Source organism: Pelodiscus sinensis, chromosome 3, assembly GCF_049634645.1.
Source record: "Pelodiscus sinensis isolate JC-2024 chromosome 3, ASM4963464v1, whole genome shotgun sequence".
Taxonomy (NCBI): Eukaryota; Metazoa; Chordata; order Testudines; family Trionychidae; genus Pelodiscus; species Pelodiscus sinensis.
In genome coordinates, this window is record NC_134713.1 from 146651859 (window position 1) to 146671756 (window position 19898).

At 47.4% G+C, this 19898-nt stretch overlaps 1 protein-coding gene across 8 annotated transcripts in view; it reads right to left on the reverse strand.

Moving 5' to 3' along the window:
* The window catches only part of LPGAT1 (lysophosphatidylglycerol acyltransferase 1), a 252317-nt gene that overhangs the window by 98839 nt on the left and 133580 nt on the right, over positions 1–19898 (reverse strand). For 5 of the 8 annotated variants that reach the window (XM_075925141.1, XM_075925139.1, XM_075925138.1 and 2 more), the window contains one exon: positions 11761–11867. The exons of the other annotated variants lie outside the window; for them this stretch is intronic. In XM_075925141.1, coding sequence (XP_075781256.1) covers positions 11761–11867 — 107 coding nt within the window. The remainder of the gene's footprint in view (positions 1–11760; positions 11868–19898) is intronic. 8 annotated transcript variants of the gene reach the window in all.

Here is a 19898-nt window from a genome sequence, read left to right on the forward strand (position 1 = left end):
GCAACAAACCCCGTTGCCAGCTTTGTCCACATATTCACTCTGCTGATACCATTATTGGACCTAACCAAGTGCGTTATAAGATCAAGAACACATATTCCTGCTCATCCAGAAATATAATTTATGCTATCATGTGCCGAAAGTGTCCGTCTGCTATGTACATTGGACAAACGTCTCAGACACTTCGCCAAAGGATCAATGCCCACAAAACAGATATTAGACAGGATCACAAAGAAAAAACAGTTTCTTACCATTTCAACCAGAAAGGACATTGTCTCAACGACTTGATTACCTGCATCCTACTTCAAAGGCCTTTTAAGACTACACTTGAAAGAGAATCCTCTGAACTGTCATTCATGCTTAAATTCAACACTTTACACTTAAGTCTGAATAAAGACTCTAATTATCTTACCCATTACAAGGATAGCTTCCCCAATTATCACCTCTAATATCATCAGCTCACAGACATTTACCTCCCCCACCCCCTCCCCCTTCTGTTCTGAAATTTGATTTGTCCTTTTCATATGTGTTCATTTTTTTAATTGTATCCTTTGGTATATATGATTGTGACAATTTTCTTCCACTATTTGATCTGAGGAAGTGGGTCTGGCCCACGAAAGCTCATCACCTAATAAACCATCTTGTTAGTCTTTAAAGTGCTACATATGTAGTCCTGTTTTTTGTTGTGTACTGTATTGTATTTATAACTAGAAGACTTACCTGGGGTTCCCAGAGGCAAGGGGTTGGTGGGGGGAGGGGTGCAGGACTCAGGGCAGGGCCTTGGGAATGTGGGAGGGACAAGGTAGGAAGCTGGGTGTGTGAAGGGGTGAGTGTTGGGGGAATGAAGAGGGGCTCAGGGCAGGAGTGTGCTTGCGAACAGGTGTGTGCTAACAGGGAGTTTAGAGAGGGAGTTCTCCAGGTAAAGGAGAAGCAGCTACAGGACTCTTGAGGGAACTGTGTATTGTTACTGGGCTTTCTTACTGTGTGCTGAGCTTGTGTTTCTGAGTGAGGGTTGGTGTGTGGTTTTTTTTGTTAGTTTTTTCCCCTGCGTTTGTGAGTGAGGCTTCCCCCTCAATCTACCCTCGATCAGAGAGGATGAAGACTTCCTCAATAGAAGACAGCGTTTAATCCTTCAAGCACAGCAGGCAGCAGAGCCAGAGAGGGCAATACGGGACCAGGAAGAGAACTGGCAGCATGTAACTAGAAGGGGAAAAAGGCCAGCATGAGAATTCCCCAATGCTATAGAGGTAAGTAATTGCTTTCAGGCTCTCTCCACAGGCTCTGCAGTGCTGAATGCTTTGGAAGGGACCTCACAAGGAAGAAACCACAAGGGAACACCATCTAAGGGAAGGCATGGGATGCGTAGTCCTATGGATGGGGGTTCCATGGCCACCACCCCCAAAAGAAAACGACGAGTGGTGGTGGTCGGGGACTCCTTCCTAAGAGGGAATGAGCCATCCATCTGCCGTCCAGACATGGAATCTTGAGAGGAGTGCTGCTTACTGGGAGCTCGCATTCAGGATGTGACTGAGAGGCTTACCAAACTGATCAAACCTTCAGATGGCTACCCTTTTCTGCTTCTCCATGTGGGAACTAACGATACAGCCAAGAATGACCTTGAGTGGGTTACTGTGGATTGTGGAGTGCTGGGAAGAAGGATCCAAGAATTCAGAGCGCAAGCAGTGTTCTTGTCCATCCACCCTGTTGAAGGGAAAGGACTGGGCAGGGATTGTCGAACTGAGGAAGTAAATGCATGGTTGTGGAGGTGGTGTCGCAGAGAGGGCTTTGGTTTCTTTGACCATGGGAAACTGTTCCGGGCACAAGGATTGTTAGGAAGAGATGGGATCCACCTAACCAAGAGAGGAAGGAGCATCTTCACGGGCAGGCTTGCAAACCTAGTGAGGAGGGCTTTAAACTAGGTTCATCGGGGGATGGTAACCAAAACCCTGAGGGGAGTGGGACAGTCGGATACCGGGAAGAAATGCAAAGAGGAACGAGAAACAAAGGAGGACCCCTGATTCGAACGGAGAAGATAGGGCGATCAACTGGTTATCTGAGGTGTTTGTACACTAATGTGAGAAGCCTGGGCAAAAAACAGGAAGAATTGGAGGCCCTGGCCAAGTCCAAAAAATATGATTAAATTGGGATAGCAGAGACTTGGTGGAATGACTTGCATGACTGGAGCACTATCATGGAAGGGTATAGACTGTTCAGGAACAACAGGCAGGGGAGAAAAGGAGTTGCACTATATGTAAGAGAGCACTATAATAAAGAGGGAGAAAAACCTGTTGAGAGCCTATGGGTTAACTTTAAAGGAGCAAACAACAGCAGTGATGTTGTGGTTGGTGTCTGATACAGGCCACCGAATCAGGAGGATGAGGTAGATGAGGCTTTCTTCGGACAACTGAGAGAAGCTTCCAGATCGCAGGCCCTGCTTCTTGTGGGGGGACTTTAATCACCCTGACATCTGTTGGGAAACCAATACGGCAGTACACAGGGAATCCAGGAAGTTTTTGGAGAATGTTGGAGATAACTTCTTGGTACAAGTGCTGAAGGATCCGACCAGGGGCCGTGCACAGCTTGACCTTCTGCTCACAAACAGGGAGGAAATAATAGGGGAAGTAGAGGTGGGTGACAACCTGGGAAGCAGTGATCATGAGATGGTAGATTTCAGGATCCTGACCAAAGGAAGAAAAGAGAGTAGTAAAATACACACCTTGGACTTCAAAAAAGCAGGTTTTGACTCCCTCAGAGATCTGATGGGCAGAATCCCTTGGCATGCTAACATGAAGGGGAAAGGAGTCCAGGACAGCTGGCAGTATTTTAAAGAAGCCTTATTGAAGGCACAGAAAGAAACCATCCCGATGCGTAGCAAGAGAGGCAAACATGGTAGGAGATCGGATTGGCTTACAGGGGAAATCCTTGGTGAAGTTAAGCACAAAAAGGAAGCTTACAAAAAGTGGAAACTTGGACAAATGACCTGGGAGGGGTTTAAACGTCTAGCTCGAGAATGCCGGGGGGTTATCAGAAAGGCGAAAGCGCAAATGGAATTGCGACTGACTAAGGATGTGAAGGATAACAAGAAAGGTTTCTACAGGCATGTTAACAAGAAGGTGATCAGAGAGGGTGTGTGGCCCCTACTGGATGAAGGAGGTACATAGTGACAGATGATGTGGGGAAAGGTGAAGTACTCAATGCTTTCTTTGCCTCTGTGTTCACAGACAAGGTGGGCTCCCGGACTAATGCGCTAAGTGACGCAAGATGGAATGAAGATCAACAGCCCTTGGGGGGTAAATAACAGGTTAGGAACTATTTAGAAAAGCTAAATACATAAATCCATGGGTCCAGACTTAATGCATCCGAGGGTACTGAGGGAGTTAGCAAATGTCATTGAGGAGCCTTTGGCCATTATCTTTGAAAAGTTGTGGAGGTTGGGAGAAATCCCGGATGACTGGAAAAAGGCAAATGTAGTGCCCATCTTCAAAAAAGGGAAGAAGGACGATCCAGGGAATTTATAGGCCGGTCAGTCTTACCTCAGTTCCTGGAAAACTCATAGAACGGATCCTTAAGCAATCCATTTTGAGGCACTTGGATGAGAGGAAAGTGATTAGGAATAGTCAGCATGGATTCACAAAGGGAAAGTCATGCCTGACCAATCTGATTAGCTTCTATGATGAGGTAACTGGCTCTGTGGACGAGGGAAAGTCAGTGGATATACCTTGACTTTAGCAAGGCTTTTGATACGGTCTTCCACAATATTCTTGCCAGCAAGTTAAGGGAATGTGGATTGGATAAATGGATGGATAGAAAGATGGCTAGAAGGCCGGGGCCAGCAGGTAGTGATCAACGACTCGATGTCAGGATGGTGGTCGGTTTCTAGCAGAGTGCTCCAAGGTTCGGTTCTAGGACCGGTTTTGTTCGATATAAGGAAGTTACTCACCCTGTGAAGTAATGATTGTTCTTCGAGATGTGCCCCGTAGGTGCTCCACTCTAGGTGTCGGGTCCCGTCCTGGCGCCGCGGCTCGGAGACTTTTCATAGCCGTGCGCTGCCGGCTCGCGCATGCGTGGTTGACCAGGACAGCGTTCACGCCTTTGATCAGTCGCGCACGAGCCGGCAACCGTCAGTTCCTCTCACCCGCTCATCTGAAAGACAAATTAAGAAGAAAATTCCGGAGCGGGGAGGAAGGGCGGGTCGTGGAGCACCCACGGGACACATTTTGAAGAACAATTGTTACTTCACAGGGTGAGTAACTTCCTTTTCTTCTTCGAGTGGCCCCGTAGGTGCTCCACTCTAGGTGACTCCAGAGCAGTACACGGAACAGAATCAGAGCGCTCCGCAATCAAGACTACCAGCACGATTCAGTACCGCTGTAGCCACAGAAAAATCTGAAGCAAGCTGATCGACTATAGCGTAGTGCTTCATAAAAGTCACATTAGAAGACCATGTTGCTGCTCTGCAAATGTCACGAAAGGACACTCCACTGAGGAAGGCCGTGGTAGTAGCAACTGCCCTAGTTCAATGAGCTTTTGGAAGAGAAGGGAGAGGCTTCCCCCGTAACGAATGGCACATGGATATACATGAAACTATTAGTTTCGAGATATTCTGAGAAGTTAGTGGTTGCCCTTTTGAATGTCGCGCAAATGATACTAGCAAACGGTCTGTTTTCCTAAAATCCCATGTTCTGTCAATGTAAAACACTAAGGATCTTCTCACATCCAGCGTATGCAACTGTGCTGTTTGTATTGAGGTATGGGGTTTCGGAAAGAAACATGGCAAAACCACTGGCTTGTTTATGTGGAATTCAGAGGAAACCTTTGGAATAAACGCCGGATGGGTCCTCAGTGTCATCGATTCCTTCGAAAAAACTGTATAGGGCGGTGAGGCCATAAAAGCTGCTCTCTCACTCACCCTGCGAGCCGAAGTAATGGCTAGGAGGAATACCAGTTTGATAGTAAGTAGGTGTAATGACACTGTAGCTAAGGATTCGAAGGGGGGACGAGTCAGAGTTTGAAGGACTAGATCCAAATTCCATAAGGGTGGAGGAGGCCTCCGCGGGGGATGGAGATTCGAGAGCCCCTTCAGAAATCTCTCTGTAGTAGGGTGAGCGAACAAGGAAAAATCGCCATCCCTGTGGTGGAAGGCATTGATTGCTGCCAAGTGCACTCGTAGAGATGCAAGAGCCAGGCCATTGTCATGTAGCTGCAAGAGGTATTCCAATATACAAGGTAGGGTTGCGAAACGCGAGTCTACATTGTTGTCCGTACACCATGCTTGGAACTTTGACCACTTAGGCGCATAAGCGGTTCGTGTGGATTCTTTTCGACTATGCATCAGCACTTGCTTGACTCGCTGAGAACATGATTGTTCGGAGTCGGTGAACCAGCAAGCATCCATGCGGTGAGGTGCAGAACTTCGGTTCTCGGGTGCCCGAGGGACCCGTTGTCCTGGGTCAACAGATTTGGAAGAGAAGGCAGAGGATACGGCGCTCTCACTGACATCTGGTGGAGCATTGAGAACCAAGGCTGACGAGCCCATGCCGGTGCTAGGAGGATTACCCGGGCCTCGTCTATGTTGATCTTTTCCAGAACCCTGGGAATTAATACTACCGGGGGAAAGGCATATAGTAACGATGTCCCCCAGTGGAGAAGAAAGGCATCCCCCTGGGAGTGGCGTCCTATCCTGGCTCTTGAACAATAAGTGGGACATTTCGAATAGAGTTCTGTCGTGAACAAATATATTGTTGCAAATCCCCATCGAGAGAAGACACGAGTCAGCACGTCTGTGTGTACCTCCCATTTGTGGTCGTGAGGAAAACGCCTGCTGAGAGAGTCTGCTATTAAGTTGTCGATGCTTGGAAGGTAGGATGCTGTGAGAACGGTGTTGTTGGCGATACACCAATTCCATAAACGAGTGCTCTCTGCGCAAAGAGAACGGGATCGGGCACCCCCTTGTTTGTTGATATAAAACAGTCGCCATGTTGTCCATTAGAATCCTGGTCGTTGTATTCTGAATGTGGAATTGGAAATGTTTGCAAGCATGTCGTACCACTCTTAACTCGAGCACATTGATATGTAGTAGCATCTCTTGTGTCGACTAACGTCCCTGAACCGTGAGATTGCCCATGTGAGCTCCCCAACCCGTAAGGGAGGCATCTGTAGTAATTTGTGTTGTGGGTTGTAGGCGATGAAATGGAACGCCCGTGAGAAGATTGGCCGGGTTGACCCACCACTGTAGGGAATCCCGGACATACTGTGGCACCACTACTGGCCTGTGGACAGTGTGCTTTGACAGGATGCAAACCGTGGCCAACCAATGCTGGAGGCAATGAAAACGTAACCTTGCATTGCGCACTACAATGGTGGCGGCAGCCATCTGTCCCAACAGCCATCTGTCCCAACAGCTGTAGACAGACACATGTGGGAATTGTTGGAGCATGCACCACGGTGTGTACCAGCTCTTTGATTGCCGTAAAACGTTCCATTGGTAAATATGCTCGCGCTGCAGTTGAATCGAGTCACGCACCTATGAACATGAGGTTTTGGGAGGGAACTAACGATGACTTCTTTGAGTTTATGAGGAGGCCCAAAGCCGCAAATTCGTCGGATACTGTCCGAACCATGTGACATGTTTCCATATATGTCGTACCCCTGAGGAGACAATCGTCTAAGGAAGGAAATATTGTCACCCCCAGTCTGCGTAAATGGGCTGTGACCACCACTAATGTTTTGGTGAAAACTCTGGGAGCACATGCTAGACCAAATGGTAGGACCTTGTACTGATAATACTCGCTCCCCAACTGGAAACAAAGAAAATGCCTGTGCGCCACGTGAATCTCCATGTGGAAGTAGGCGTCCTGCAAGTTGAGGACTGCAAACCAATCCTTTTTGTTCAACGACGGAATAATGGTTGATAAGGTTACCATCTGGAAACGGTGCTTTCGAAGGTACCGGTTTAGCTTTCGAAGGTCTAAGATGGGTCTTCAACCTCCCAACTTCTTTCCCCAGAACTGTTTGGGAACTCCCTCTACCGCTCCAATGGCAAGCAAGCATTGAACTTCCTGCTTCAACAGTTTCTCATGAGAGGGGTCCCTGAAGAGGGACGGGGTAGGGGGAGTGGTAGGGGAAATAGAGAGAAAGGGGATGGAGAGGCCGGACTGAACTACTTCTAGCACCCATCTGTCCGTGGTGATTGCAGACCACTGGTGATAAAATGAGCGTAGATGATGGTGAAAAAGATGATGATTTTCCGTGTTGATTAAAGGCAGTTGGCTTGCATCCTCGACAAGCAAGTCAAATTTGCTGCTTAGTCGATGACTGATTAGCCGAACGGTTCTGTTGTGGCCGCTTGCGCTGAGGGCGCTGTCTAGGACGCTGATTGTCGAAGGGACATGTCTGCTGTCTAGAAAAATTGAAATCATATCTCCGTTGGTAAGGGAAATAACGTCTCCGTTTGAAGGAAGGTGTGTACATCCCAAGCGTACGTAGAGTTGTACGTGAATCTTTCCCCGAATGGAGGACCTCATCAGTGTTTGCCACAAAGAGTTTAAGTTTGTCAAACGGTAGATCCTCAACCTTATTTTGCAACTCCTTTGGAGCCCCTGCTGATGAAAACCAAGATGATCTCCTCATGGCAATACCTGTAGCAGAGGCTCAAGCTGCTGTGTCAGCCACATCCATGGCAATCTGTAGTGCAGTACTACATGATGCGTACCCTTCTTGAACTATTGCTTTCAGGAGTGGCTTCTTGCTGTCTGGAAGATGGTGCAGCAGCTCTGTTAACTTCGAATAATTATCGAAATTATGATTCGATAGATGGGCTGAGTAGTTTGCAATCCGTAACAACAGTGTGGCTGAGGAGTAGACTTTCCTGCCAAAAATATCTAATTTTTTATTGTCCTTGTCTGGAAGGGTATTTCTGTACTGTGGCGCCTTATTCCTATGTTGAGCTGCATCTGCTACCAACGAGTTAGGTTGGGGGTGATTGAATGAAAAGTCCAATCCTTTCGCCGGAACAAAATATTTTGTGTCAGCCTTTTTACTCGTAGGGGTAACCGATGTTGGGGTTTGCCATATCTCATCTGCCACTTCCATTATCACGTCATCGATTGGTAACGCGATCTTTGCACGTTGTTGTGGACGGAGATTTTTCTTAACCGGAACATCCGCCAACTGTATTTCCTGCGTGCCCGCCACTTGTTTGAAGAGATCCTGAAAGTGTTTCAGATCATCCAGTGGAGAGATGTCAATCGGGCATATCGCCTCATCCGGGGAAGACGAGGAACAGTCTGCTGGAGGAGTCTCCCGCTTAGGGTCTTCTGCTTCAGACAACTGTCCCTCTTCCAGTTCAGACTGGTCTAGCTGGATCGTTGGACTCTTAGCCGGTGGGTGTAATGGCTGTGATCGGTGAGGTAAGTATTTTGCTGTCGGTGATTGGCGGACGCAGGAAGATCCCCTGCGTGATTATGGAGTATAGTCACGCTGGGGACGATCGTAATATGATCTATAATAGCGGTCATAATAGCGCTCAGACTGCGACGAGGAGGAGTGCCGAGAGGAACGTGCACTACCATGATGGATGTAATAGACGCGACATGGAGAGCGTCTAACAGACCCGTACCTCGAAAATCGGGAGGGTGAACGGGATCGTGAACGGGACCGATGTGTGTCTAAGTACACTGCATCCCTATAGTCATGCCAGCTGCGCATAATCCGTGAGGGAGACACATAAGCACGATAGCGATCATGTCTTCCTGGTGAAACAGCTGGAGAAAAGGATCTGTCCCTATAATGGGTCTTGGATAATGATTTTCTAGGTGTAGAAGTCCCATCCATCCCCAGAGGCATGGGGGAGCCAGGCACCGAATGAAAGTGAAGCGGTGCTGGAGAAGTCAGCTGTTGCGGTATGTCGTCCGGTGCCGAGGTTAACGACGGTGCCGCGCCTGAGGCATCAACATGTTCTGGTTCAGATGCCGGTGCTGGAAGGGGCGGTGCTGACGCCGGGGCAGGCAGGATAGGCACTGATGCATTAGGTGCCACTGAAGCCGGTGCGGAGAGGCTGGTCAATTGTGGCACCGGCGTGTCTGTCAGTTTCAGGAAGCGCGCTGCTGAAGCCGATGCAGACTTGCTGGCCAGCTGCGGCGCCGTTCCCGATGTCGGCGCTGAAGCCGATCTCCCTCTGGGCGGTGGGGGTTCTCTCCTACCAGCCCCAGCAAGGTTACCAGACCCCCCGGGGGTCACCTTGGAAGCTCCTGCCAACATTGTGGCTGCCGCAGGGAGAGAGCGCGTTGGGGATGGCTTTGCTGTCTTGGAGAGAGCCGATCCCGGAGAAGCCGCTCTCCTCTTATGCCCCAAGGTTTTTGTGGTCGCAGGAGGGATCGGATCAGGCTGCAATGCCTTGTCAAACATCTACATTCTGACCTTCATCTCCCGCTCCCTCCGGGCTCTTGAGGTTAATTTTCTACAATGGTTGCACTTGTCAGGGACATGAGTTTCCCCCAGGCACCTGATACAAGTGTCATGGCAGTCAGCCGTTGGCATGGCTTCACGGCACTTTAAGCGTTTTTTGAACCCAGTTGAGCCAGGCATTGTCACCACAGTTAAGGAATGCCTGTGTAATCCCCGTATGGGTAGTCAATTTCACCAGCTTAGCTGCGATGGCTTTCACTGAACAGTCTTGAGAGTAAACTTTTTTTTTTTTTAGAAGAACAAGAAAGAGGAACACAACTAACACTAAACTTTAACTAACTATTTACAGTAGAGAACTATCTAAAACCATCAGTAAAGAGAGATCAGGGAGCTCCGACTGCGACCTGAGGCGGTTGAGAGGAACTGACGGTTGCCGGCTCATGCGCGGCTGATCAAAGGCGTGAACGCTGTCCTGGTGAACCACGCATGCACAAGCCGGCGGAGCACGGCTATGAAAAGTGTCCCGGCACCGCGGCTCGGAGGGGACCTGACACCTAGAGTGGAGCACCCACGGGGTCACTCGAAGAAGAACTTTATTAATGACCTGGATAAGTTGATGGATTGCACTCCTACCAAGTTTGCAGATGACGCTAAGCTAAGGGGAGAGGTAGATACGCTTAAGGGCAGAGATAGGATCCAGAGTGACTTAGACAAATTGGAGGATTGGGCCATAAGAAATCTGGTGAGGTTCAATAAGGACAAATCCCAAGCATTGTTACAGGCTAGGGACCAACCAGTTAAGTAGCAGTTCTGCAGAAAAGAACCTAGGGGTTACAGTGGATGAGAAGATGGATATGAGTCAACAGTGTGCCCTTGTAGCCAAGAAGGCTAATGGCATTAAGGTTGCATTAAGAGGAGCATTGCCAGCAGATCCAGAGATGTCATTATTCCCCTTTATTCAGCTCTGGTGAGGCTAGCTCTGGGGTATTATGTCAAGTTCTGGGCCCCACACTACAAAAAGGATGTGGACGCATTGGAGAGGGTCCAGCAGAGGGCAACCAAAATGATTAGGGGGCTGGAGCATTTGACCTATGAGGAGAGGCTGAGGGAGTTGGGTCTGTTTGGTCTGCAGAAGTGAAGAGTAAGGGGGGGATTTGATAGCAGCCTTCAACTTCCTGAAGGGAGGCACCAAAGAGGATGGAGAAAGGCTTTTCTCAGTAGTGACAGATGGCAGAACAAGGAGCAATGGCCTCAAGTTGTGGTGGGCGAGGTCCAGGTTGGATATTAGGAAAAACTATTTCACTAGGAGGGTAGTGAAGCACTGGAATGGGTTACCTAAGGAAGTAGTGGAGTCTCCATCCCTAGAGGTGTTTAAGTCTCGGCTTGACAAAGCCCTGGCCGGGTTGATTTAGTTGGTATTGGTCCTGCCTAGAGCAGAGGGCTGGACTTGATGACCTTCTGAGGTCTCTTCCAGTTCTATGATTCTGTCCCTGGCTGCGAGGGGCCTTCCAATCTCAGCCCTGCTGACCACTCCTCTGCAGTTCCCCCTCTTACTGAGTAACGCAGCAGTCGATGGAAATTCCATCAACTATTCGATTAAACACAATTTAACATCAGAGAGACAGAGAGAGAGATTAGTTCTTGTTTTGAGGGACAGCACAGGCTCTGGCAGTTGGCCTGGGACCGCAGAGTTCCACGCTACTGTTTTACTGTGAATCCTTAGGCAAATCACAGACTCCTTATGTTTTAGGCACATAGGAAATGCTATAGTAGATCAGACTCACTGACCAGCTAATCCAATATCTTGTTCTGTACAGTACCTATTTACGAGATACATGAGAGGAAGTTGCAAAAACCCACAGTGGGCAGATGTGATTTAATTTGCTCCTCATGGAAGCCTCAGCTGAACCCTATTAGTTAAAAATTAAGCCTTGAAGTGTTATATCCCTTCCAAAAATTGTAAGTACTCACTCTTACTATTTTTGGTATATATATCCAAGATTCTATGAATTTTCCTAAATTCTTGCTCTTAGTTGCATGCCGTTGCAATGAGTTCTATAGTCTATGTATGAGATGTTTAATAACAGAATTTTCTTTTAACATTTTCCACTTCTCAATGTCATTCATACTTTATTCTTGTGCACTGAGGCAGGAAGAACAGAAGCTCCTGATTGGTCTTCTGTATACCATTCATTTCTTTATAAACTTTCCCTACACAAAACATGGATCTCAAATGTCTATTTCATGAGGGTGTTGTGAATAGTAATTAATATTTCTTAAAAATATTCTGAGATCCTTGCATGAAAGCTATTATAGACATGCAAATTAAGTATTCTCTTATGGGAAACAACATTCTACCTGTTTTGTAAAAATGTGACAAGAGATCCTCTTTTTCAATGAACCGCTGATATAGCCAATCAGTGAGGGCTTCAGGCTCTGCAGGTACATCTTTAATTGGAAAAATCCTACCAAAAGAAAGAATAGAGCAATGTCACTAAACTTATTAGCGTCACTCTACATGTAAAACAAAAGCAACCACTTTTCCTTCAAAGATATGAGAGAGCAGAACAAAACTATTAAAATGGTCTGTGTTCCCTCTCATTTACAGCTCAATTAATCCTCCACACAGTGGAATATTCCAGAGTGTCAGTTAAACACATGCTAAGGACACAGAAATCATTAGTACCTAGCAACTGCAGAACATAACTGAGGCTGCACAGAGCCCACGATCTCTGCAGTGTACAAAGGGTTAAATGAAAAAAAAGTAGTATGGTATTCATTCATATTTTTCCTATAAAATGATCCATAGACAATAGAATTGGTTGATAAAAACAAATCCACCCAAAACACACACATCCTGAGACGATTTTTCTACCCTTTTTGTGAGGTAATATCTTCGAAGTTTGATGATTTGTGAAGGATGCAATTAGCATTAGTAGCTCTTGTGTGTCTCAGAACAAATAGCCCATCATGCCTGACAAAAAGGAAGCTGCGTTATATTTCTGAAATTTATAAAGCAAGCTACAGAAAAGCTAAATCTTCAGCACACCAGTGTACAAGATTTTAAAAGCAAAAAACATGAGCTAAATCCGATTAATATTTATATATAAACAAAAGAGCTTGCTGTATAAAGAGCCCCATAGATGATCCTGTCACATGCAAGAGAAGAGAGGGATAGACAGAGTGGAGGACAAGATGATATTACGCAGTGATAACCATTAAAATCTAATTTCACAAAATATCACAAATGACCTAACTATTTAAAGCCAGAATTCTGGCAGTTGATTCAGAATGATCAGTTAAAATGTAAAACTATTTCCATCTAACCTACATTATTTACTCTTGTAGAGGTACACTTCTTGCCTTCTGATCTTTCAGGTTGCCAAGTGGATTGTTAATTTTCTTTGTAATTATCACTCCCTAAAAGTATGACCTAGTAAGCTTGTTACAGGATTCAAGCTTGACCTACCAATATTGGTGCTTTTGTCAGTATGCCTAAGTTGGATTTTAGATGTTCCAGAAGTGGGACCAAAGAACAAACCTTATGCCAAAGTGTCAAAATGTGGTGGTTTATAATGAAAGCTGGATGCTTCTTATAAACATTTCCCCTCATATTATAGAGAGAGGATCACTAACTTTTAAACCAGAGGTAGGTAATAATTTTTGGTGGGAGGCCACTCCAAGATTTTAGAAAGCGGTCAAGGACCACACTTTTCTGTGGAGGGGGTGCAGGGTCTAGGATGGAGGTTGTGTGCAGAAGGGCGCATGGGGTAAGGGACTGGGATGCAGGAGACAGTGTGAGAGAGTGAGTTTGGGTGAAGGAGGGGGTTTTGACCTGGAGCAGGGATGGGGATGTAGGATCTGGGAAGCAATGTTGGTGCAGGAGAGGATTCTAGCCTAGAGGAATGGTGTAAAGAGGGGGAGCAGGGACTGGGAGGGAGATGTGACCTACGGCAGGGGAATGCAGAGGGTTTGGATGGCGAACTGGGGAGGGAGTTGGGGCGTGGGAGGGGTGCCAGCAGCAGGATCTGGTTAGGAGACACTTGCCTAAGCATCTCCTGGCCAGCAGCCCTGCAGCACCCCCAAAGCAGGCTGGGCTCCCTGCCTGCTGCAGCCCCACATCACTTAAAACTGCAGGCTGCTCCCTCCATGTGGCTCTCAACTCCAGGAGCGGGGAGAGGCTTGCACTACCCCCCAGTCTCCCAGCCCAATCTCTCAGCTACCATTGGCTGATTGTTTCCAGCCAATTAGAGCTAAGAGATTGGTTTTAGAATCTACCAGCTAAAACATTTAATTCTCTTTAGTGTTTAATTAGAAGATTTACCCGGTGTTGTTTGAGTCCTTAACTCGATTAATTTTTGTTTTTCTGGAAAATAAAATGAAAATGTACATGTTTCATTGAAATCATTGCTCTGGGGTGGAGGTGGGGATGAGGGATTCAGTATGCAGGCTGCCCCAGGAAAAGAAGACTATCCCAGTCCTCTCTCCCCACAGCAGTGTGAAGCCAGGTAAGAAGCACCTGTCCATGGGATATGTCCCAGCTGGGGCTGGTCCAAGTTCGTTTGCCTTGTCCATCCACCCCTGTCCTCCCCCCCCCCGCCCCGCCCCCGGCCACACTACCTAGCCAAAGTGAGGAATGCAGCAAACTGCACACTTTCCCTTCAGTCCATGATGAAGGGGAACAGCCAGCCAGGTACCCAGATGAATTGAGGGAGAAAGGAAAACATCAGTCCTCCTTCCCCACTCCCTAAAGGGAGGCTGGGGAATAGGAGGCTTGGGGCTGAAGCAGTTCCAGATGACGGAGGAGGGAGAGAGGGTGGAGAGGGAAGTGGGGGGCGTGCTCTCAGCCAGCCCCTTTCACCTTTGCCTAGTAATTCTGTCTCTTTTCTGTATGACACATCCCATTTTCCTGACACAATCAAACCCTTACACTGCTTTAAGTAATGATAAGAGGAATCTGTATTAGGGATGTAATAGTATAGTCTATTAACTGATAAGCAAAAGCTAATCGGTTAACGCTACAGACTACATACATATCAGAAGCAACAGCATGGGGTGACAGACAGCTGATCTGCTAGGGGAGCTGGTTTTTAAACTGTCTCCCTTTATGGGCCAGCTCCCACCTAGCACCCCATGCTGCTGCCTCAGAGAGGGTCAGCAGTGCAGAATGGAAGGGGGCTCCTCCGGAATGGGGCCAGCATGCACTGGCTGCCAGCCTCACCCCAGGGACTATAGAATGGTTGAGTAACCAATAAGAATTTAATCAACTATTCAATTAACTGATATTTAACATTCTTCATCTGTATACTGAATTCAGGGGTCCTAGCTCTCTTACAGTTTAGGAGGAGTTCTCGAACAAACAGACTCTCTCAAATATATAGTAGATTAAATTAAATAAATTGCATAAATAAAAGCCAATATATTCAGAAAAAGCATTAAGTGTCAAATATCAGCCAGCATGTGTTTCACTTGCTCTGTAATTCTACATCGATTTTCTCCCCACAACTCTTATCAAATTGTCATCTAGGTTGTTAACCATTGGGTACAGAAGAGACAAATTGAAAACCAGGTTTAAAACTTTTCTGTGGGTGTACCACAGGAAGCATTCTAAGGGTAATAAGCCTGCATTCCAGAGACTACACTGATAGAAGGCATTTTTCGGTGTAGAATACCACTTCCCTGAATTAAGCTTTCTTCTGTCAACACAGATGTGTCTATACTCTGATTCTATCAGCACAGCTACATTGTTTGGGGGTGTGTTTTTTTACATCTACAAAAGAAGTTACTCATCCATGTAGTAACAGTGGTTCTTCGAGATCTGTGTCCCCGTGGGTGCTTCACTCAGGTTTCAGTGCATCCCTGCGCCAGGGACCGGAGGTTTTTGGTAGCAGTGCCCCTTGCGCCGCACCTGTGCACTCAGCACCTCCTCCTCCACAGGCCATGGAGCACACGGCGCGAGTCCCGTCTGTTCCTTTTCTACCTGAAGTTCCTGTAGACTCCAAGCAGAGAGGAGAGCGAGAGGGTAGTGGAGCACCCACAAGGACACAAATCTCAAAGAACTACCATTACTGCACAGGGTGAGTAACTTCTTCATCGAGTGGTGTCCCTGTGGGAGCTCCAATCAGGTGACTCCATAGCTGTACCTGCCCAATGGAGGTGGGCATTGGAGTCTCTAAGTGGAAGGAGGAAGGATTGCATCTGCTAGAGATGTGGAGGAAATAGGCCCCTTGCATACAGGATAGCGCTGTGCGAAAGTATAGTGTGAGGACCACGTAGCTGCTCTACAGATGTCTGCCAATGGTACGTTGTTCAGGAAGTCCGTTTTAGTGGCCATCGAATGTGTGGAATGAGCCCTAATGGGCTGCTGCGGTGGTTGTCTGCCCCTAAATTCATAGACAGTACGTATACAGCCTGCAATCTACTTGGATAGGCGCTGTGCTTAAACTGCTGTTCCCGTGCATGGACTGGACCACGTGATGAAGAGCCTGTCTGATTTTCTGGTTGCTCTAGTTGTATCAAGGTATGGGGACTATGGTGGGGTGCAAACTGTGCCTCGTGTACCATTGGCGAAAAAAATGCATCCATTTGTTCTGATTGGTGTTTCTCATAGAAGGATGCCGACTGTTAAAAAGAGTTTGTTTGACCCTGTCTGAGCAGGTAAGTTCTTCATTCTGGAACCATGAAGAAACCACACTGTGAGTTTCATGGTTTTGACACTGAGGTGATATATACTGCCATGGTGTTGTGTGAGGAGATTCAGCACTGCTGAGAGAAGGATAGGTTGATCTATCGACAGGCAGTGTTGATCTATCGACCATGAGTGTTTCAGCCAAGCTGGGGCTATTAAGATTACTGTGGCCCGATCAGATCGAATCCTGTTGATCATTCTGGCAATAAGTGGGAGTGGTGGAAAGGCATAAAGTAGAGGAGCTTTCCAGCAGATGGTGAAAGTGACCCTTCTGACCTCTTGCCTAGTCATGCCTGAGAGCAGAACCTGTGGCATTTGCTGTTGTGAGGTGTTGCAAAGAGGTCTATAGTTGGAAAGCCCCATTTGCAGAAGATTGAAAAGAGGACATTGGTACTGTACTGATCTGGAAATGTGCCACGTGCGCTGATCTGGAAATGTCTGCTCAGCTTATCAGCGCTCAAATTCTGTTGACCTGGTATGAACATGGCCATTGGGATTATATGGTGTCTGATGCACCAGTTCCAGAATTTGACTGCCTCGGCACATAGAGAGTGTGATCGGGCACCCCCCTGCCGGTTGACATAAAACATGGAGGGTGTGTTGTCTATGAGGACACGAATAGTTCTGCCCTTTATCAGGGGAAGGAAATGGGCACAAGCCCTGCGAATGGCCCTGAGCTCTAGGATATTTATGTGAAAGTGTGTCTGGTGTTGGGCCCATGTGCCCTGTATTGATTCTGCACCACAGTGGGCTCCCCAGCCCAGGAGTGATGCATCTGTTATAGTAGCTGAAGGGTCCGGTCCGTGGAAGGGTATACCAACAAGGGGGGTGTTCGGAGATGTCCACCATTCAAGGGACTGCAACACTGGTGGAAGAAGCGAAAGATGCTTTGTGAGGCTGTGTCAACTTGGTATATAGTTGATTGCAGACAATGTTGTAGGCAATGAATGTGCAGCTTTGCGAACAAGACCACAAAGGTTGTGGCCGCCATATGCCCCAGTAGTTGAAGGCAAGTGCGGACCATGGAGAAAGGGGCCCAACTGACCTGTTTAACAAAGTCACAGATCACCCTGGATCTTTGTGGGGGGAGGTAGACTCTCACTATGACTGAGTCTAGCAATGCCCCAATAAATCTTTTGTGTGGGCTATATTTTTGCATGTTGATAAGTAGGACAAGTTGGGAAAAACATTCCCTGGTGATAGTTGTCATGATGATAGTTTGCTGATAGGAAGAGCCCTTGATTAGGCAATCGTCCAGGTAAAGGAAAATGACGACATTTTGTCTCCTGAGAAAGGCCATGACTATGGCTAGGGTCTTTGGCCTTTCTACGGCCCCTCGAGTCTTTTCAAAGGGAAGGACTCGGTACTGATAATTACCTTGTCCCATGACAAATCTGAGAATCTTCTGTGGGACAGATGGATAGTCACATGAAAATATTTGTCTTGTAGGTTGAGGACTGAGAACTAGTCCCCCTCATCCAGTGCAGGTATGATTGTTGCTAAGGTCACCATTCTGAATTTTGTGTTGCTAATGAACCTGTTGAGTTTCCTGAGGTTGAGGATTGGTCTCCAGCCCCCTGATTTTTTGGCTGTGAGGAAATAATTGGAGTAAAAACCTCTTCCCCGATGTTCTTTGGGGACAGGTTCTATAGCTCCTAAGGTAAGTAGTTTCTGCACTTCTACCCATAACAGGGGCTTGTGAGAGGGGTCCCTGAAGAGGGATGAGGTGGGGGGATGAGTAGGGGGCATGGAAGTAAAGGGGATCATATAACCCAATCTAATAATTTCTAGGACCCATTTGTCTGTGGTAATTTGGGCCCACTGATGGTAGAAAGATCTCAGGCAGTGACTAAAGGTGACATTGGACTGCACTGGACTTATGGGGTGGTCGCTCAGACCCCCGACCAAAACTTCAAATTTGCTGGCTGTTAGAGGTGGACTGATTTGTGGAGGACTGGTTTTGCTGATTCCTCCTCCTATTAGGGCATTGCTTGGGCCTGTTATCATATGGCCTCTGCTGCTGCCTGTAATGGTTATAACCAGGGCTTGACAAGCGGCGGCGAGTCCTGCTTGCCAGTCACACAGTTTGGCACTCTGTGCATGCGCAGATTGTGCTGCAGCGCCGTGCTGGGCTAAAATCTACTCAGCCACAGGCAAGAAGATTGCCCTAATTGTCGAGCCCTGGTTATAACTATAATCCCTCGATTTCTGGTAGGGAGTGTATTTACGCCTCTTCCTGGGGAGGGTGTACAGCCCCAAGGTGCGTAATGTCGTACGAGAGTCCTTTATAGAGTGTAGGACCTCACCTGTTTTCTTATCAAACAGTTGTTTCCTGTCAATGGGGAGATCATAGAACCATAGAGCTGGAAGAGACCTCAGGAGATCATCAAGTCCAGCCCCCTGCCCAAGTCCAGCCCCCCTCCTCCACCCTTGCTCGCAATTCCCTTGGGACCCCTGATGACTGCAGCCACAAGGCCCTGCACATTACAATGGCTGTGGCAGTGGTTCTAGCCGCTGTGTCTGCGACATCTATAGCGGCCTGAAAAACAGTCTTAGCTATTGATAAGCCCTCCCTCATAATGGATTAGAGGTGAGGTTGTCTGTTTTCAGGGAGGTCCTGCAGTAAATCCTATAATTTAGTATAATTGGCATGATTTTATTTAGCCAACAATGCTGTGTAATTAGCTATGCGGAACTGGAGAGTGGCCAAAGAGTACACTTTGCGGCCCAGGGTGTCTAGCCGTGTGTGTTCTTTGTCAAGGGGCCTAGATTTAAATTGTGGATTCTTAGCCACCACTAGCGAATTTGGCTGTGGGTGGGCAAATAAAAAGTCCATGTCCTTTGCAGGGGTGAAATATTTTCTGTCAGCTCTTTGGTTTGCAAGTGGAACAGAGGTTGGATTTTGCCACAAAGCATCCGAAGGTTCAAGGATAGCTTTGTTAATGGGATGCTGAGGGTTGTAATATGGTGAATAAGTTGTAGTATAATGTCTTGTGACTGTGCTACCCACTTGAAAAGTTCCTGAAAATGTTTCAGGTCATCCACTAGGGGAAAAGGAGAGATCTTGAATACTGCTTCCTCCTTCCTGGACCTGGATTCATGTGAGACGGTCTCTGAATCTGACTGAAGTAAGTTTTCCTGCTCAGTGGAACCCACTTGAGAAATTACTGAGGGTGGGTGAGCAGGTGAGGAGTGTGCAGAGATTGAAGGTGAGTGTCTGGAGGCACGGTGTTGCTTAGATGTAGAGGCTGTGTGCCTTGAGTGGTAAGTGTGAGAGGACCGCAGTCGGTACCCCTGCCATGTATCCCAAGGACTCCACTGAGGCGGGAGCTGATGTGAGGGATACATCCATGGTTGGCTGGGCCAAACGGGATGATGTTGAATGGAGTGATCCCTGTATGAATGTCAGAAAGTTAGTGACAGAGCAGGGGAGGAATGGCATGCTTCTGTGCCTGCTACCATAATCAGATCTTAGGGAGAGCAGTGTAGGCGAATGGGGGCCACTGTGTGAAATGTTAGTGTGCCCCTGTACCGTGGAGCATGGTGAGGCAGTTACTCCTCTTGACTCAGGCTGAGGAGATTTTTTTTTTTTTAATAGGTGTTGTGTTTTGCACAGTGCTTTCTTGTGCTGTGGTGCCATAGGGCAGTCACAATCACTCTGCCCAGTTAGATTGGGTGCAGAGGGAGAGCTCATGGGAGCTAATGGAGGAAGCGAATGCTGCTTATCTGAAACTGCTGCCTCACTGGCACCCATTGATGTGACGGTCTTAGTTTGTGCCTCAGCTCTCCTGGATGGCACTGGTTTGTG